Source organism: Theobroma cacao, chromosome 3 (assembly GCF_053813885.1).
Source record: "Theobroma cacao isolate CCN51 chromosome 3, ASM5381388v1, whole genome shotgun sequence".
NCBI classification, from domain to species: Eukaryota; Viridiplantae; Streptophyta; class Magnoliopsida; order Malvales; family Malvaceae; genus Theobroma; species Theobroma cacao.
This window is the reverse complement of record NC_142641.1, coordinates 46366050-46385509: the sequence shown is the minus strand read 5'-3', so window position 1 is coordinate 46385509 and position 19460 is coordinate 46366050. Positions and strand designations below refer to the sequence as shown.

Below are 19460 nucleotides of genomic sequence, written 5' to 3'. Positions count from 1 at the left end.
AATTATAAACAAAAAGTTACACTGATAACAAAATTAATTTATTTTACCTTCTTTTATAATTCATGCACCATTAATATGTTAACAAATGTACTCGTTATATTTTTATTACATTGATCTGAAATATTGTCTTTTTGAATATATATATATATATATATTTATTTATACACTTAATTAATTAACCTGTAATTTGTATAATAGAATTAGAATATAGAATGCAGGTGCTGCGCCGACGGTCCGTCACAGGTAACGTGGGTGTAATGTTTATCCTATGGACGCCCTGATGGGATTTGCTGTGTGCCTTTTGCATTAAAACCATATCCATAACAACTACACAACACAGCCAAGTGGCCCTCTTCTATTCTTTTTCCATTTCACTTGTTAAAAAAGAGCTTAATACTGTGTACACAATTAGATTATTATTTGTTAAAACTCGATGTAAGTGAAGGGTGCAGTGGTGGAATTGTCAGGGATAAAAGAGAGAAGAATCTTTACAAGGACCCTCAAAGAGGGGTGAAGGAATCAGGGCATAAGCCAAATTAGAAGCCATGGCTGGCTGCCTTTAAAAATCTTAGCATGAACATGAACAAGAGCAAGGCAACGAGATTCTCTATCTATCGTACTCAGCTGCTTGAACCCTTACGTGGCATGCAAAGATAAGATCTTCAACACCCTATTACTATAAAAGAAAAAAATCCCGCGTTCTTGTCCGCAAAGATAGAAATCATTCCCCTCTGTTCTGTCTTTCACCGCAATTAAACGAAAAATAAAATAGTGATATTAAATAAAGGAAAAAGAGAGAGAGAGAGAGAGAGAGAGAGAGAGGAGTGAAGAAGGAAGGAGAGTAGGAAAGCGTGGGGGGAGGGTGGGCAGCGAGGCAGAAACAGAGGGCGAGGAAGTAGAGGGGAGCATCCCCACATTATTTAAGGTTGTAGCGAGATCTCAGTGAGTTTAATTCTTACATCCCTTTGTCCCAACTCCAGGGCGCTCTCTCTCTCTCTCTTGTTTTTCTCCTTTGGAAAGAGAGAGTTTTTATTTGTTTTTCTACGTTCAAACAACAGAACCCACCACCCTTTCTCATTACTTCTTTTGTAACTGAGGCACACAGAGTAATTGAAGAATTGAGAGGAGGTACAGGAAACCAAATCCAAAGACAATCTCTCTCTCTTTCTTTGCCGTAGTGTATAATTCTTTTCGTACTTGGTGTTGCTTTCCCTGGGTTCTCTTGTCAGATCTCTCTGCTTGTTATTTTTGTCCTGTTAATATCTCCTCATTCTTCAGTCTCTTTGCTTTGTACTTGCTTTCTGTAATTCTTTTTTTGGGCTTTTATGTCTTCCATTGCCTCAAAAGATCTGACCCTTTTTTTACCGGTGAGGCTTGTTTTCTGTATCGAATTCCTATCTTTAGTTAATCACTTGGCAAAGACTTGGTTTTTACCTTAAAGACATGAAGTTGTGGTTCTTCTCTCTTCCACCTTTTACTACCCTCCTCTAAATCACTATTTTTAGTTGTTTATCAATATTAATTCAAATCCGTAGTCAAACAAAATCTTTTCTCTTTCCTTGCTCTTTTCTTCTTCTCTTTGTTTTCTGGGTGCTTCCCATGTCTTGTTGCTGCAAATTTTCATACTTTTGCTTTGAAGGGTATGCATAATGCATCGAAACTGTTTGGTTTTTGCATGTGGTTAATTGATTACTTGTTGTTCATGAGGTCAATGTAGCTATTGATAATTCCGGTGAGAAAAAAACAGCTGTTGGCCTGCACTGACAATGAAATCATTCAACCTTTTCTTCCATGTCAAGGAAATGATTAGAAAACAACATGTTGTGTTTCTCTATTTCCTTTACTTTTAATTAGTATTTCCTTTTCTGCTTTCCATGCTGGGTAGGAAATCCATAGCTTCCCGGCTGCCTTTTTGACTCGGTGGGAAAAGAGAATTACCAATAGAGAATGAATGGGACCATGTTAGGATGGCTGAGTTCGATATGAGTTGGGTCCCCATATCATGTGAAAGATATAAAGGCAAAGTGACATGTAAAGGATTAAATGTCGGTAATAGTTGGCATTAGATCTTCGAGATTTACAGCTTTCAAGGTCTTGTCTTATGGTCAGGATTGCTTGCAGGATCTTACATTAAATTTAATTTTTGCTGTTTGAAGCAGAGGCATGGTTTTGCTTTCCCTTTCCATTCTCTTCTGGGTTGATGGATACTTTTTGTACCCATTACTTGGATCCCTCCTAAAAAGCTATTTCTGTTGCAATTGCGTCATCTGTTAGTTGGCCATTTTTCCTGTCTTTGTCATTCTCAAGTGTAAAATTAAACCATCACTACGTGCAGGCATGTTATATATTAATGGATTTTCTTTAATTTTCATAAGTATCTGATGTCCCTTTAGAGCTTATGTAGAACAATTTTTTTTAACTGGATCTAATTTCTTGTTTCCCCGTACCTGTGAAGATTAAATTTGTGGTGTTGTGATGCAAATTTTTTTTTGTTGATTTCTTTACTTATACATAAGCAGATTTGTAGCAAATTTTTTTTTGTTGATTTCTTTAGCAAAACCAGAGCTTTTCTGTTTTGTTTTAAACTGATTTGTAGGATTGCAGAGTGTGGAGCATTGTCATTGCAAAAAAATAAAATAAAATTGCTGTCTGCTTTGACTGATTGGTGGCTTTTGATATTACAGTAATTGATTATTTCTGAAATCATGAAGCACAAAGATGGAAAATATCATTCCCAACCTGATAAAGGTTTCAAGGTTTTCCCTGCAACATTACTGGTTATTGTGCTATGTGGGTTTTCTTTCTACCTTGGTGGAATCTTCTGTTCTGAGAAAAATAACTTGGAGGGCAAGACAGTCCAGGATGTTTCCAAGGCTGTTCCTTCTCCTAAGGAATCTGCAATAAACCCCCTTCAAATCAAACCCATTACCTTCCAGGAATGCAGTATTGATTATCAAGACTACACTCCATGCACAGATCCCAGGGTAAGACATGATCATTCAATTAATGATTTTACAGGCTGCTTAAGTTAGAATGTTGTACTGATGAGGTATGCTTATTGCTACAGAGGTGGAAGAAATATGGTGTTCATCGCCTTACTTTCTTGGAACGCCACTGTCCTCCAGCTTTTGAGAGGAAGGAATGCTTGGTTCCACCTCCTGATGGGTATAAGCCACCTATCACATGGCCAAAGAGCCGGGATGAATGTTGGTACAGGTATTATAGCTTGTTTCTGGTTTGCTAATTTATAACGGGAGTGTCAATTGCTTTGTTAAATTATTTATTTATCCATTTATTTGAAGTTTATGTTGATCCGGTTTCAGGAATGTCCCATATGATTGGATCAACAAGCAGAAGTCTAATCAGAACTGGCTGAGGAAACAAGGGGATAAGTTCCTGTTTCCTGGTGGTGGTACTATGTTCCCCAGAGGAGTTGGTGCATATGTGGACTTGATGCAAGATTTGATCCCTGAAATGAGAGATGGCACAGTTCGAACTGCGATTGATACTGGTTGTGGGGTGAGTCGCATTTTCTGTTTTCTATTTTCAATTGACATATGGGAGGAAATTGATTGTCCATCTCTTTGCTTCTCACTTCCCCTTGCTGTTCTCTGCCTTTGTTCTTTTCTAAATTTAAATTCTTTTGATTGATTTATATCCAGGTCGCAAGTTGGGGAGGTGATCTATTAGACCGTGGAATTCTGACAGTTTCTCTTGCTCCAAGAGATAATCATGAAGCTCAGGTCCAGTTTGCATTGGAACGTGGAATACCCGCAATCCTTGGTGTCATATCTACCCAGCGCCTTCCTTTCCCTTCAAATTCATTTGATATGGCCCATTGCTCAAGATGCCTTATCCCATGGACTGAATTTGGTAAGTGAATTTCCTCAATTCTGCTCAAACTTAAATATAGATTCATATGAACTAACATTATCTTGCAGTTATGATATCCACCGGGCACCAAGTAAGAACCTTCATTTGGTTGCCACTTGCAGTTTTTAAACAATAGATGCTCTTGCTTTCAGGTGGAATTTATCTCCTTGAAGTTCATCGCATACTCCGTCCTGGTGGTTTCTGGGTCTTGTCTGGTCCTCCCGTAAATTATGAAAACCGGTGGCGTGGTTGGAATACAACTGTGGAAGAGCAGAAATCTGATTATGAGAAGTTGGAGGACTTGTTGACTTCAATGTGCTTTAAATTGTATGCCAAAAAGGATGATATTGCTGTGTGGCAGAAATCTTCAGATAATAGTTGCTATGATAAGCTTACTGATCCAGACGCCTACCCAGCCAAGTGTGATGACAGTCTTGAACCAGATTCAGCATGGTACACTCCACTCCGTCCATGTGTTGTAGTTCCAAGCCCAAAACTTAAGAAAACTGCCTTGGAATCCCTGCCAAAGTGGCCAGAGAGGTTGGAAGTTGCCCCTGAACGCATTTCAGATATTCCTGGTGGGAGTGCCAGTACTTTAAAGCATGATGACAGCAAGTGGAAGGTGCGGGCCAAGCACTACAAAAAGTTACTCTCTGCAATTGGGACTGATAAGATAAGAAATGTAATGGACATGAATACAGTTTATGGAGGTTTTGATACAGCTCTTATTGATGATCCCCTGTGGGTCATGAATGTTGTTTCTTCGTATGCTGCCAACACACTACCTGTGGTTTATGATCGGGGCCTTATTGGAACTTATCATGATTGGTAATTTCAATTACATATATATGAACTTTGATACTTCGGTGTGCATTGGGAGTATAGCTCTGAGACTGTAACATGCTTGCTCTTTTGATGCTCAGTTTTTCATGGTGTTTAATTTGTTTTCTCTTTTGCAGGTGTGAAGCATTTTCAACATATCCTCGGACATATGATCTCCTTCACCTTGATGGTCTCTTCACTGCAGAGAGCCAGAGGTAGGCATTGGGCTTATGTTCCCATTTGATGTTTTCTAGATTCAATGGTACTTCTAATGGATTCTTTATGTCTTGCACTTTATTCTGGGTTGGAATATTTTAGATTATTATTACAATTTACAACTACATGGATTTGCCTTTGGTATGGCTGTTGCCTGATTTCATACAGTTGATATTTGAAAACGTTGCGTGAACAGAGGAAATAGATTTGTCTTGTGTCTGCGAAAATTAGGTGAAAAGGCAGAATAGAAGTAGGTAAGCTACTTGGTTGAGGTTGACCATTATGATATGAACTTGTGTCAAAGCAAAAATTTTGTCAAGCGTTTTGAATCCTGGTGATTTAATAATTTCAGTGAAGTAGACAAGTTGGACCTATGTTCCAACACAATCAAATCATCTTAATCTTGGTTTGAAATTTGTACTTGTGCTCATATTCTGTATGCCAGAACTAGTTTATATCTGAAACCTTTGTGCATCTGGCATGACATAACAAACACTTCAAAGGTTTTATGTTCAAGTTCAGAAAATTAAATAGGTAGTTATCAAAATGCATGCTAATTGACTGAGATGATGTACTATGAATGATTAAATAGGGATTTTCGAACTGTTGCCACATGTTCTGAAAATCATTGTTGCTTCCCCAGGTGTGATATGAAGTATGTGCTCTTGGAGATGGATCGTATTCTGCGTCCTAACGGGTATGCATTGATACGAGAGTCCAGCTATTTTGTTGATGCCATTGCCACCATTGCTAAGGGCTTGAGGTGGGGATGCCATAAAGAAGACACTGAATATGGTGTGGAGAAGGAGAAGATATTGATATGCCAGAAAAAGCTCTGGTATTCCTCTAACAGCAGTTCAAGATGACATAATGATCCCAAGCCAAGTCACGGTGACTAGTCTCTTGCCTGGTTTATTTAAGTATAATTATTGTTCCAAGACCAAGTGGTAGGAACTGATAGAAGGAAGTTCCATACTGCAACACAGAGATTAGATATTCATAGAAATCAAGAATCTCTAAATTCATATTCGTCAAATTGAAGAGTTAGCCTCCTGCCAATAATATGATTTTTGTTAATTTTATAGATATATTCTTTCCTAGGCATCTATACACAGCCCTGGTATACTATCTTTATTTATTTATTTATTTATTTTATCCTTTTTTGGCCTTCTCTGTTGGTCTTTTGTATGTTGTTAAATTGTGATAATCAGTGGATGTCAAAGTATTTTAAAATGAATGTCACTTCCTCCCCAATTGTGATTTTATATGTCTATTGAAAACTACTTCTGCTTTCTGAATTAGTTATGGTCTTCAATGAAGTTTAGTTCTGCTTTCTTTCCTCTTTTAATGAGAATCGGTAAACAATTTACACATGAAAGTTACAAATACAGCCAAAGCCATACTTGAACTTGGGACCATTAGTCCTGGAAAGTTCATAAGCGAGAGCTCATGGAATCAATACACCCAAACCCATACATGAACTTGGAACAGAGGGTGCAGTACTTTGCCCACTATCGGCCCATGGCCGGTCTCCATTTGCCCCAGGCCCTAGTGTTTGTAGGAGGTTTAAAATAGCACTACGGCTTGTTAACTTTCCCCGTAGGCCTAGTCCCTACAAGAGGAGAGGTTGAGTTGAGCTAACTCTTTTGTCTCTTCTTCTTTGACTCGTCGTTGTTCTACTTCATTAATTAGCTTTAGTTTTACACGACTTGTCATCAAATTCTTTAGTTTTACACAGAGGAGATGAAGAACCATAAATCCATGAACCAGCAGTTGTTCTTCAAGCTTGTTTTACAGGCTTGTGAAGCCAGTGGAACTCATTCCCGGTACCACTTTAACAAGTCAGTGAAGGGTTGTGAGTTTTTGTAAGGGCAGTGGATCTGGGTCTCCGCTTTGTATTTCTTGGCTTAGGTTCAAGCTTTTATTGTTCTCCTTATCTTGATTAGGATTAGAGGATTCATGTCTATCGCCGCCAATGATTTTGGCGCGATGCTTTTGTAAGATCTTTACTTTCAAATGCCCGGGCCATGATAATGTGCCATGAAAAGTCTATTGCAAATAGCAAAAGACTTGGAATGGCATATGAGCCATTGAGGCAAATAAAATTACCTTTCCAAATAAAAAAGTCAGTGAAGGGTCAGAACAATGACAAGGCGTTCGAGGAAGGCCAGGGGTGCTGTTGCTGGTTACTTTTCCAACTTGTTTCATTTTCTTTCGTTTTGCTTACAATTTTTATGGCTTCATGTTGAAAACCCAAGTCTACAGTTCTCATGAAGTTACAATCTTATTTCACCTTTGCTATCAAGCTGCTTTGACTTCCTCTTCGAACTCTGTTTTCTTCCCCTTTTGCTCCAAAAAAGCATTTCTAGCTCCCCCACCCCCACCAGACCACCACCCTCCTTCAATTTGCATGTCGGGACAGTGCATCCAATAAAAAACTCCCATTATGCCCCTTTCGCTTACAATATCATTCATAAATCTTAAAAGTTGTATCATTTTCATTTGCCCACTTTCTCTCTACATTCTTTTCGTTCCTAATGGCCTCAAGAAACCACCATCCTATGTTGAAAGCTACATAGCACCGCAGGAAGAGGGAGTGAATTAATTTCTTAGATAATTTTAATACAGTTTTAGTAAAGAGTCAATTAAAACCTAACAATCTAAGTTATGAGGTCATAAATTTAGTAAGTAAGTTATATTTAAATTCTAATTAAACATATAAATTTACCAAAAAAGAATAAAAAACAAGAACAAGTTGCTTATAATGATTTTGTTTTCCATATTTCACTTTCATCTTTAGCTCCAATGCTTTTAAGTTTTAACCACACAATCATAGTGGGATTGCAGCTTTATATATACTTGTAGGGATGAAGCCCCAGAAATGGGATGAAGTAGTAGTGTAAATTGGCAGTCTTTCGTCTGCAAATATAAAGAGAGGAGTTGGGTCAAGTTGCACTAAGCAAGAAATGGAGGACAGGGCAAAGTCTGATCAGGTGGTTGTCATCATGGACCAAGGAAACCCTGTAGGTCCATCAATGGAAACCGAGCTCAAGGAAGGCCAAGCGGCTGCAGAAACAAAGCCCCAAATTCCCACGAGAGCAAAAACTCTACGCCGCCTCAGCGTCTCCAAACCCAAAGCTCGATTTCTTGAGTATAACTATCCCCAGAAAAGGTTCCCAGAGTCCAACGGTCTTGAACCGTTGCTTGACGACATCCACCAATCTTCAACTGATGAGGATGACGATGACGATGACGATGAAGAGGAGTGGAACGATGAGTTTGACGAAGATGGTGGAGAAAAGGGGCAAAAAAGACACCAAAAGAGGAGGACAAAAAGGTTGAACTGGAGACTCTTGACTGAATGGGTTCTGTTTTTCGTTATAACGACGTGCTTGATCTCTTCTCTCACGATAGAATCTCTCAAGACAAAGCGTTTGTGGGGGCTTGAGATCTGGAAATGGTGCCTTATGGTGTTGGTGACCTTCTGCGGCCGCCTAGTTTCCGGGTGGTTGATTGCTCTCGCTGTCTTTTTCATTGAACGAAACTTCATGCTTAGAGAGAAAGTGCTCTACTTCGTCTATGGACTAAGGAAGAGCATCCAAAACTGCATCTGGTTAGGCCTAGTCCTTCTTTCATACACCTTCATGTTCGACACCAAAGTTCACAGCAAGGAAAACAAGGTGCTCAGAAAGGTGTTTCAAGCGTTAGTAGCTGTGTTGCTCGGTGCAATCATATGGCTTATCAAGATCGTGTTGGTCAAAATGCTGGCCTCATCTTTCCATGTGACAACGTACTTTGATCGAATGAAGGAAAGTGTCTTCCACCACTACATCTTGGATACGCTCTCAGGTCCGCCCATGGACGAGCAAATCATAATGCATGAACAGCATCATAGCCTAAGCGAATCCAAGTCATTGCCACCAAACTGGAAGCAGAAAAAGTGGAAAGAAGCGAGGAATATCTACAAGTCGAAGAAGTTTGGGTCGAGGAAAATTGACATGGAAAAGCTAAGGGAGCTCAGCATGGAGAGGTCAGCCTCTGCGTGGAGCGTGAAGAGGCTGGTAAGCTACGTGATGTCTTCAGGGTTATCGACTATTTCGACGACAGTAGACGATTTTGGAAAGGCGGAGTCGGAGATTACTAGTGAGTGGGAGGCTAGAAACACCGCGCAAAGGATCTTCAAGAACGTGGCTAAGCCGGGTTACAAGTAAACACATCTCTTCCCCCTATATCTGATCCCTTTCTTGCATGCATGAATACATGTTTAGTTCTTTAATTGCATGAACAATCTCATTCTTGAATTCAGCCTTTCAAGTCTAAAAATGGACCATAATTAGCAAATTACTTTAATATTATCCTTTGAAGTCTAAAAATGGACCATAATTAACAAATTACATTAATATTATCAACAAAGAAAAGCATGAGAACTGAAGTGTAGGAGGAGAAATCCACATTTTCTCAAAGTTTGGTCTAATCTCGTATACGCGCGAGTCCATTTTCCTTTGTTGCTTACAACAAGTGATTTTGCTTATATAAAACACAAACATTTTGTGTTCCTAAATAATGTGGAATAGAAACTTTATGAAATATCTAACAATTTTATTATCCAAATCTTACAAGAATACGATTATAAAGTAACCTAATCTTACTTAATCAAATCGAATAACATAAAATATTCAATTAAATTTATCCATTGACATCCCTAAAGAAAAACTAATCATGTATTAAACCATACTTTTACCTTTACCCTTACGTCTAATGAACTCTCTCCCCTATATTTTTGCACGTGGTCTTTGTTCTCTGTTATTGCACAAGCGGCCCCAATACTGAAAGCAGCCGTTAAGGGAAGACCATGCCAGAAATAGCTTAAGTTTATCAAGTCGGTTTGAATGTATATCCACGTTTTCGTACTGATGAGACCAGGGCTGATCACAGCCAATAGAGTAACGACAAAGACAACTCATGCTCATTGTAGAGTGAGTGCTTCTTTTCTTGTGGTCCTATTACATACCACAAGTACCATTTGATGGTCGGTAGAGCGCCATAGCCAGCGCATGCCTTTCTTCTTCTTCAAAATGGTTGATGAGTGTGTGTACCTTTTGATAATGAAATCGAGTCAACGAACTTCCTTTAATTTTCTTTCTGCACCACTCTTGGTGAGTTTTAAGTGGCCCGCACTCCATGGGCACCAACAAGTGATCTTAGTCAACATTCTGCAGCTGAATTCTTTACTTGCTAACGATATGTGGTTTCAGCACTTCCGTACATACATGTATATACTCTTATCATATGCACATATTTATAATTTAACCTTTATGGCTCACCAAGGTGAATGCCAATCACGGTTTTTCTAATTAAAGGTATATTGAAGAGGAAGATCTAATGAGATTCCTGAAGGGGGTTGAAGTTTACACCATATTCCCACTATTTGAAGGAGCTCTCGAGACCGGAAGAATTTCAAAATCTTCCTTTAGAAATTGGGTGGTCAGTCCTGCTTGCCTAATTACTCGTTTTATCGACTAGGGTGCTTTTGTTCTTTCACAATATATACTTAATTAAAATGTGTATATATATATATATATATATATTGCCATTAACGTCCAGGTTCGAGCTTATTTTGAACGAAAATTTCTAGCACATTCGCTGAATGATACCAAAACAGCTGTGCAACAACTCCATAAGCTGGCAAGTGCAGTGGTCATCGTGATTATAGTCGTGGTATCCCTCTTGGTAATGGAGGTAGCAACATATAGGATAGTGTTTCTTGTCTTAACACAGCTAGTTGTTGCCGGGGTCATGTTTCAGAACACTTGTAAGATGGTGTTCGAATCCATTGTCTTCATCTTCATCATGCATCCTTTCGATATTGGCGACCGCTGCGTCATCGACGGTGTTCAGGTGCGTGCATGTTTCTTCCATATCACGTCACCCGTTTATGCGTATGGAAATTTATTATCCTAATAGATGACTTGATTGCTTTCATGGATAGATGATTGTGGAGGAAATGAATATATTGACTACCGTATTCCTTCGGTATGATATGGAGAAGATTTATTATCCGAATTGGGTCCTGCTCTCGAAGCCAATCAGCAACTTCTACCGAAGTCCAGAAATGGGTGATACGGTTGATTTCCAGATTGACATTTCCACGTCCCTGGAGACTATCATGGCACTGAAGAAGGCAATCCAAGCGTATGTTACATGCAACTTAATTTGACATTGTCGATTAGGGTTAAAACTTAAAAACTCAGCTTTAATTTACAAACTTTGGGCTTGGTGCAGATACATCGAGAGCAAGCCCAAGTATTGGAACCCGAAGCACTCAGTGATAGTGAAACAGATAGAGAATCTTAACAAGCTGAAGATGAGCTTATGCGTCCAACACACGATCAATCATCAGAATTATGGAGAGCGCAGCAATCGGATCACAGAGCTCATTCTCGAGCTGAAGAAAATCTTCGAAAACCTTGATATCAAGTACCATCTTCTTCCGCAAGAGGTCCGTCTTAGCCAAGTCAATCTGGACAACTGGAGGATGATGCAGTAATTAATCCACCTGCTCATCGTTTATATCTTTGTTGAAGCCATGATGGACCCAATTCTATTTCCTTCATTTTTAAAACTCATCTATCTGCACTCATGTATTGTATTTTGAGTAACTTAGAATTTGAATAAATAGGTTAATTTTAAATTTGAGAATATTTTCATAATTTTATTGAGTAAAATTAACACCTTAATTCTTACATAAACAAAAATTATCTATAAGTTATTTGTCGAAAAAAAATATTAACAGGAAACTATTGAGAAAAAAAAAACAACAAGAGCTTTACGATAACCTTAAATGACAAATTAGAATGTATATACTACTTCTCCTTTTCTCTATCATTTTCTTTTAAATATCTTAAAATATAGTGCTTTTTTAAACACATGTTCTTTCTTTTTATTATTAATTATAAATTTATCTTTAACATTTATATTATAAATTTTTTAAAAAATTAATATATAATATATCAAACTTTAAAGTTATTATTTTAATATCTATAAAAAATCAAAAAAGAGCAAAACAACAGGAACGGAAAAAATATTTAAAGTTTATTGAATTTATTTTAAGTTTTTTTATATTTTGATTTGCACTGAAAATTTTTTAGAAAATTGACCTTCTTATAACTAGAAAATAATATTTTTTAACCAATAAATAGACAATAATGTAATACTAATAAATATACACAAATTATCATACCAAACAACAAATTTCCACAAATTAAAACATAAATAATGGAATAAAAAATATAGCCTTTTTTGTTTTGGATTGGGCCTATTAATCATAATAGAAAATTGGGCCGGAAACTGCAAGGGTGAATTTGTAAATGTGGAGGAAGAAGGGGACCAAATTGTTGCTTGGGGTTGAAGATGACTCAATCCACAAAAGGCAGGTGAGAGCCGGAACCTTCCGTATGTGGTACACCTAGGATCCTTGCTTGGACACGTGGCGCCAGCTTATGACCAAGTCTGAAAGGCGCAGCAACGCTCACCGAATTTTCATTTTTTATTTCTCAAGATATTGAATAATTTTCTGTCTGCTTGAAGTAAGAGCTGACCGGGATAAGTTAGAATATGTTGCCACCCACGAAACTTAAACTACAACTCTCTTCCATCGTTTTATGTGGAGCTTCTCTTTTTCTTATTCAAAGATTATGTATTTTTTTCCATTATTTGTGAATAAAATATGTTTTTAGAAAAAATTATACAGTTAATTTTACTCAATAAAATTATCAAAATATTTCAGTTCAAAAATTAATGATATAATATTTAAAAGAAATTTTAAATTATTTTTAAAAAATTAAATAAATTATTATTTTTTATTACGTTTAATTAAATCTTTATATTTTTATTTAAACTAAATTAATTAATAATTGATTAATTATTGTTAGTTAAAATATGACTTGTTATTTTATATTCAGTATTATATTGAAATGTCATGATTGATGTTAACTTGATATATTCATATGATATAATGATTTTATCTTCCACATAAACATCATATGTACATAAAATGATAAATAATATTAATTAATAATAATTAGTCATTCATTAATTATAAATGTTTATTTGCTCTCAAATAAAAATATAAAAAAAAATTGAACATGATAAAAAAATACTTATTTGAATTCTATTAAATAATTTAGAGTATTTTTCAAGTATTATGTAAAAATTAATCTATTGTTTATAATTTCACTAGATAAAATTGACCACTTAATTTATTCTTAATTTATTAGGAGAACAAAACTTATCTACAAAGGTTAATTGAAAAAAATATAAAGTATTATGTAAAAATAGATAAAATTACAGAGAGTGTAAATCAAATTTACTTTACTTTTAATTATATATTGTATACAAGTTATACAAATTATTATTATAAGTTGGTCACCTATTCATTGCCAAATATTTTATTATACAAATTAAAAGGTAAACTTAAAAAGTCTAGAAGATTTAATAGTTTATGATTTTACTAAATTAATTAACTAAATCAACAACAAACCAAACGAAGAAAAGCAACCAAAATTGTGGAAGTAATTTTGATAGGAAAGACTTTATCCAAAAAAAGAAAACGGTAAGGGTAGAAAAGGAAAAGGCGTGAGACACGTGGGAGTTGATTGTCCCAATCAAGAACCAAACAAAGATGCGAGGAAAGATGAACAGAACTGAGCGAGCGTAGCATAATAAAGTAGGGCGTAGCGTAGAGAAGTAACAGACGGAACAAACGGGGGGTAGGGGAGAGAGAATAAGGGGATCGGGGGGGACTATAAATAGGAGGGATGGAATCGAGTGAACAAAATAAAAATACCCCCAAAATTATTAGGCGTTGCCTTGGTTCACACGAGAGAAACTCCCGACCCAACAACAACAATAAGAAGATTAGATATTTCGCTTCGTATTCGAAAACACGAAGAGAGGGTTTTTATTTTTTATTTTTTGCTCCGTAGGAAGAGAGGAGAAATAGCGAAGCTCTGGATTCCACCTCTTCCCGTCCTTGGCGACGGTGCTTATGCCGGTTAGTTTTCAGGTCTCTTTCTCTCTGTCGATCTCTTTTGACCTAGATCTGATCCGATCTGATATCTTCTTTCTCTTTTCTTTGTTTTCTTTCGTGTTTAGGGTTAGGGATTTTTGTGATTGAATCTATTTTTCTCTATTTTTTTTTGTTTTGTCGCCTGTTTCATAATTAGGGATTCGTTTGGCCTCGTAATTGTTTAGGTTGATTTAATCGATTAAGGTTTGCTTGTTTGATTTATCAGAAAATTACCTAGGGTTTTATTGATTTTTTTCCTGAATTGATTCGTTGTTCTTTTCTTATCCTGTGATGTTTGTCTCACGGGGTTTCCTGCTTGTTTGGTTTATAATCCGGAAATAGGAATTGTTGTTATCTTGGATTGATTCTTTGTGATTTGATGAGTCGCTGCCAGTTGTGAATTGGTAATTGCATATTGCTTGAATTCGCTAGCCTCAACACTTTTCTTGAGAATTTGCTTTCTAAGATGAATATTATTCCACTTTTTGTACATCTTTGTATGCCATATGCTTGAATTAGTGCGTATCTTTTTCTGAGTTATGCTGTACTCTCAACGCAGGAGCCATAAGTTTGGTTTAAGGATTGTTCATTAATTTTTTTATGATCTTGTACTGCTTTTCATTTTCTGGCAGCAGTTTTCTGTGTATTTGGGTTATTTGCTCGTTGTAAGAGCAAACTTTTTGTAAGTTTCAATTGATATTGTTTTAATGTTAGATTGCACCGGGCTTGGATTTAAAGGGATTTAGTTTCCTTTTGAAGACATGGAACAAGTGTGCTTCTGGTCAAATTGCTACCTTTTCCGGGTGTTCTCATTCCAAGAAGTACTCGACTGGCGGTTTCTCGTCCATGGAGATTTTCTTTTGGTTTCTTTTGTCAATTGCACTTAGTGCCCAGTCTCTTTTCAATACTCAACAGAGGAGGCGTAATGCATGTTATTTCTGACATAGGTGTTGGATCTTTAGCGCACTTCTACAAGTAAGCAATATTTTCATCTCTTTCTGACTAAGATAAGATAGGTATATTCTAAGTATTTTTAATGCCAGTGCATTGCTGATACAACATCCAGTCACAAATTTTGAGAAAACGCCTTCCAGGTACAAAATGTATTCTGCATGGTTATCTTTTTCAATTATCTTTTACCATATCTGTGAACAATTTTTTTGTTTTCTAACCTCTTCGTTATTTTCTTTTCGCTCTTCTATTATCACAGGATTGAACTCTTGCAGTAGACAGTTGAAGGTTGCTTACTAAGCATTAGCAGACTGTAGCTCTTAGTTAATGTTTCGATATTGCTCTTGATGGGTACTGGTTAATGTTGAGATATTGGTTTACTGAGCATTCTGCAACAGTTTCTATTTAGCATAGATGAGTTAACTGCAATTAAGCTTTTGAACCGAGTGAGTGTATCTTGAGCTTGGGGTCCTTCCTGTTGGCTGGAGCAAGCATTCTGGTCGGTTCGTATCAGTATGTTTTGTGGAGCACATCTGTACCTTTTGTGGATGCCTTGTTTTAGTCTTCAAGCTGTGGGTTTAGTACCAAATAAGGGTGTGAAGCCCATCCATCGTAAAAGTTCTGGTTTTGTGCCCTTGCATGTTGCCAGAGGAAATTAATGGTGGATTCAGCTGACCAGCAAGGCAGTTTGTTTATGTTTTATAGTTTTTAATACTAGCAATCTTCTGCTGAAGATAAATGTCACATGTCTATCGTTGGTTCTTATAGATCTCTTGAATAAAGGAAGGGCTTCTTTTGTTCCGCAAGAAAATGGAGAGGTAAGTTGTTTAACATGTGATGTGCTAGACAATATTTGTTTCTGGCATGGTGATTTATGCTTATCAAAATTTTGGATGATGTTAGGTACAAGCTAATTAAGGAAGTTGGTGATGGAACATTTGGTAGTGTGTGGCGAGCTATAAATAAGTTGTCTGGTGAAGTTGTGAGTATGCCTGGGATTTTATTTATTTTGAATTATAAGAACATTCTTCTCTTCAGATGTTGATTATGATATTTCCTTTTCAAAATAATGTTGTCTGTTCTGAAGGTTGCAATAAAGAAAATGAAGAAGAAATATTACTCATGGGAAGAGTGTGTGAACCTGAGAGAAGTTAAGGTAATATGAGTCGCTTTGTTCTGTTTTATGCTCCTAGTTGTTTATGTCATATGCATAATAGTTTTTTTTTTAAACAGTCACTGCGGAGAATGAATCATCCCAATATTGTGAAGCTTAAGGAAGTCATCAGGGAAAATGATATTCTCTACTTTGTGTTTGAATATATGGTAAGTGATTGGATTGTATTTTTGTTCTACTTATATATTGCTTCTTGATCAATGGAGGTTTAATATTTTTTTGGGCAACATAAAATTGTTCCAGGAGTGCAGCCTTTACCAACTTATGAAAGATAGGGAAAAGCTTTTTTCAGAAGTTGAAATCAGAAATTGGTGCTTCCAAGTCTTCCAAGGTCTTGCATACATGCACCAGCGTGGATATTTTCATCGTGACCTAAAGCCAGGTATTGTGTTCAGTTTTTGTCTATAAAATTCATGGTCATTTTTGTTACATCTATTTAAAGAAAATTCATGTTGATGTTTGTTTACATCTATTCAAAGAAATGTTCTGTAACTAACTGCCCTTTTCTTTCCAGAAAATTTGTTGGTTACTAAAGATATAATCAAAATTGCTGATTTTGGTCTTGCACGTGAAATCAGTTCACAACCACCATACACGGAGTATGTCTCAACACGCTGGTAGGTTTGATGCTTTGAGAATTCAATGGTTTTTCCTCTTCTGTTCTTCATTACAACTATCTGAGCCTTGAATTCATTGTATTTCAGGTATCGTGCCCCTGAAGTACTTCTTCAATCATTCTTATATACTTCAAAAGTTGGTAAGGTTTCTATGTAATCAATATTGCTACCTTTTAAGGATAGGAGTGACAGCCCTTTCAATATTTTATACACAGAACAGATAATTATGCCTTTTTTCTCCTTGATTATAGATATGTGGGCGATGGGTGCAATCATGGCTGAGTTATTCACCTTACGGCCTCTTTTTCCTGGTACCAGGTATGTTGTTTTCTTTTATTATTATTATGTGTCGCGAACTTTCTTCTAGGGATTGCTTAACTGAGATAGGCATTAAAATCTAATTATCTTTCACAATGTGTTAGGCAACAATGGGTAATTGGCTAGTTATTGAGAGGATGGATGGTAACCCTTTTATTACTATTATGCATGCAGCGAAGCAGATGAAATCTACAAAATTTGTAGTGTAGTAGGTACTCCATCTGAGGATTCGTGGCTTGACGGGCTTAATCTTGCAAGGGCTAAAAACTACCAATTCCCACAGGTCTCTATCTCTCTCTTGATTGCATCACTAGCAGTGTAGCTGGACTTCAAAGTTATATTTAGCAATGTGCAGTTGCTTTGAATTATCTTGTGAAGTGTATGGAATCTAACATTTGTTTAATGTGTTTAACAATGCTTTCTGTTATTGAGAACTGCAGTTTACTGGTGTGCATCTGTCTGTGTTGATACCATCAGCCAGTGATGATGCAATCAACCTTGTTACAGTTAAGTGCATGTCTACTGACTCTTGTTGCCTATTATTTTCTTTCAATGTACTGCAGAAGTGCTTTTTGTTATGTGATTCTGACCATTAAATTTATTATATCGATTTTTCAAAGATATATTGACATTTGCTTTGCTGCTTTTTATAGTCTCTCTGTTCATGGGATCCTTGCAAGAGGCCAACTGCTGCAGAGGCCCTTCAGCATCCTTTCTTTCAGGTCATGTTTTTCATTGATATTTTAGTGTATATAAGAATTGGGTTACTTTTTTATGAGGTCAAAATGGCATTTATGTTGTAGCAAGTGCTCTGCTCACAAAATTTTCTTACAATGTGCAGAGTTGTTTTTATGTTCCACCATCTCTTCGTCCCAGATCAGCTATTTCTAGGACTCCGCCATCTGGTTTGTTCTAAAACTTCCAATTTTGTCTTTTTTTTCTTTTGGGTAGGGGGTATGTTATTTGGTTTAGTTTGTGGCTAATTTCTAATTTGCATACTTGTAGTTGGGGTTAGAGGAACATTGGAACAGCAATCAGCTAGGAGGTATTCTGGGGTCCTACCCAATGCAAAGCTCACTGGCAATCTTAATTCTGCGAAGATAAATGCATCTTTTGGCACAGGTGATGGATTGTAGAATATATGTAGTAATGTTGAAATAGTTTAATAATGATATCGGTATTAGGATGTAAAGCACATGATCTCTCTGCTCCGGATGGATTTTCTTGCACACTATGAATTATGATTAAGTGTTCTGGCTAAGTTTATGATCGAACTATGACCCAAGTACAACCACTTTTTTATGAAGTTTGAGTCTTCTGCTTAGTGACATTATCATTCATTAAGTTGGTAGTAATACAATTTTATGGACCTGTATAAAATTTTATCCTTGCCTTTCATTTTATGAAGTTTGAGTCTTCTGCTTAGGTAATCCAATTGCTATTTATTTCCTTGAAAAAAATCTTATACGGTGGATTCTCTAATTATGGTAAATTCCTGCAGGTGTGCAACGCAAGCTGGAGATGGTTAATCGGGTAATTGCTATTTAATGTGTCTTAATTGTTCTCCTTCTGTAATACTAATATTTTCTTTAGATTGGTTCTAAATGTGGTCTTTTTCTTCCTCCTTGCTGTAGGATCCGACTAAGAATGATAAATCCTTGAAGAACCCTGCCAAACAACCTAAGTATCGCCCACCAGGAAGAAAGAGTCCAGGTAAGTTTTCTTTGCATGACTATATATTTTCAGTCCATTGGAAAAGAAGGAAAATGAAACCCCTATATATAATGGTTAAAATTGATCAACTTTGTGCTATGAATAGAATCTTTTATATCTCTCGTCTGACTGTTGGTTGTTGAAGATGGATGTATTATTGACTTAGTCTTGTTTGCTAGTATAATGTATGTGATTGACTCGGAACTATATATATGGTTCAGCAGTATCATTCAACAAGGATAGAACTGCCCGTGGAGCTTCAGATGTAGCGGAGAAGTTGGCAAATGTGACGATTGGAAATCGCAGGCAGTCTGTGGGGCAGTTAAGGCCGCCACCAATGAAAGCTGGAGTGCAGTGGACTGCGGAATCTAATGACATGTTTCTTAGACCAACCCAACAGATACAGTCTGGCAGAACATTTTCAAGAAAAGTAGCGGGATGAGATAAAGATGGCCCAGCCCTAGCGTTATGGTTGTTTTTATAATAAATAATGGATTTCATTGTATATGGAATCAAGGAGTCCCAAGTATTAAACTTTGAGTGCTTTGGTTTGAGTGTCTTCCTAGCAAATAACCATATATACGCTTGGTTCTTGTTACGTTTAAGAGACTGGTTTGTTTCTGTTCACCGTTGCTTGGAAATAAAGTATTGAGTTTGTAAATGATTGGTTGTCTGGGGGTATTTTATTGTTTTATTTTCTTTCAGTATC

At 36.6% G+C, this 19460-nt stretch overlaps 3 protein-coding genes across 8 annotated transcripts; all 3 read left to right on the top strand.

Moving 5' to 3' along the window:
- Positions 1–576: 576 nt before the first annotated feature.
- Positions 577–6148, top strand: ERD3 (S-adenosyl-L-methionine-dependent methyltransferases superfamily protein). The gene is made up of 8 exons (XM_007040756.3): positions 577–1128; positions 2685–2984; positions 3068–3216; positions 3324–3519; positions 3663–3873; positions 4026–4701; positions 4833–4910; positions 5555–6148. Exons 2-8 carry the CDS (start codon positions 2706–2708, stop codon positions 5775–5777), a joined length of 1812 nt encoding a protein of 603 aa, XP_007040818.2. The 5' UTR covers positions 577–1128; positions 2685–2705; the 3' UTR covers positions 5778–6148.
- Positions 6149–7711: 1563 nt separating this feature from the next.
- On the top strand, positions 7712–11596 carry LOC18606887 (mechanosensitive ion channel protein 10-like). Its single transcript, XM_018116804.2, has 5 exons — positions 7712–9118; positions 10272–10395; positions 10516–10809; positions 10901–11103; positions 11194–11596. The coding sequence occupies exons 1-5, from the start codon at positions 7878–7880 to the stop codon at positions 11456–11458; spliced, it is 2127 nt and encodes a 708-aa protein (XP_017972293.2). The 5' UTR covers positions 7712–7877; the 3' UTR covers positions 11459–11596.
- Positions 11597–13743: 2147 nt separating this feature from the next.
- LOC18606886 (Protein kinase superfamily protein) lies at positions 13744–19412 on the top strand. 6 transcript variants are annotated; one of them, XM_018117843.2, is made up of 18 exons: positions 13744–13963; positions 14693–14953; positions 15698–15747; positions 15833–15911; positions 16017–16085; positions 16163–16252; positions 16347–16485; positions 16618–16720; positions 16808–16860; positions 16972–17038; positions 17213–17321; positions 17479–17544; positions 17692–17760; positions 17880–17943; positions 18044–18160; positions 18540–18571; positions 18673–18751; positions 18973–19412. In XM_018117843.2, exons 3-18 carry the CDS (start codon positions 15740–15742, stop codon positions 19191–19193), a joined length of 1365 nt encoding a protein of 454 aa, XP_017973332.2. In that variant the 5' UTR covers positions 13744–13963; positions 14693–14953; positions 15698–15739; the 3' UTR covers positions 19194–19412. The 6 variants fall into 6 exon arrangements, with proteins under 6 accessions (XP_017973332.2, XP_088660597.1, XP_088660595.1 ...); XM_088804471.1 differs by lacking the exon at positions 15698–15747 and adding an exon at positions 15022–15072 and having other exon boundaries at positions 18976–19412; XM_088804469.1 differs by having other exon boundaries at positions 13744–13975.
- The last annotated feature ends 48 nt before the right edge of the window (positions 19413–19460 follow it).

What these genes read in the sequence shown, in the direction of transcription:
- ERD3 (XM_007040756.3), top strand. Translation starts at nt 2,706, where the DNA reads ATGAAGCACAAAGATGGAAAATATCATTCCCAACCTGATAAAGGTTTC. An exon ending in CTCCATGCACAGATCCCAGG is followed by an intron (nt 2,985 to 3,067) that starts GTAAGACATGAT and finishes TTATTGCTACAG; the next exon opens with AGGTGGAAGAAATATGGTGT. An exon ending in TTCACTGCAGAGAGCCAGAG is followed by an intron (nt 4,911 to 5,554) that starts GTAGGCATTGGG and finishes TTGCTTCCCCAG; the next exon opens with GTGTGATATGAAGTATGTGC.
- LOC18606887 (XM_018116804.2), top strand. Translation starts at nt 7,878, where the DNA reads ATGGAGGACAGGGCAAAGTCTGATCAGGTGGTTGTCATCATGGACCAA. An exon ending in GTGGCTAAGCCGGGTTACAA is followed by an intron (nt 9,119 to 10,271) that starts GTAAACACATCT and finishes TTCTAATTAAAG; the next exon opens with GTATATTGAAGAGGAAGATC. An exon ending in CTTCCTTTAGAAATTGGGTG is followed by an intron (nt 10,396 to 10,515) that starts GTCAGTCCTGCT and finishes ATTAACGTCCAG; the next exon opens with GTTCGAGCTTATTTTGAACG.
- LOC18606886 (XM_088804471.1), top strand. Translation starts at nt 14,904, where the DNA reads ATGCATGTTATTTCTGACATAGGTGTTGGATCTTTAGCGCACTTCTAC. An exon ending in AAAACTACCAATTCCCACAG is followed by an intron (nt 17,322 to 17,478) that starts GTCTCTATCTCT and finishes TGAGAACTGCAG; the next exon opens with TTTACTGGTGTGCATCTGTC. An exon ending in ATGCAATCAACCTTGTTACA is followed by an intron (nt 17,545 to 17,691) that starts GTTAAGTGCATG and finishes TGCTTTTTATAG; the next exon opens with TCTCTCTGTTCATGGGATCC.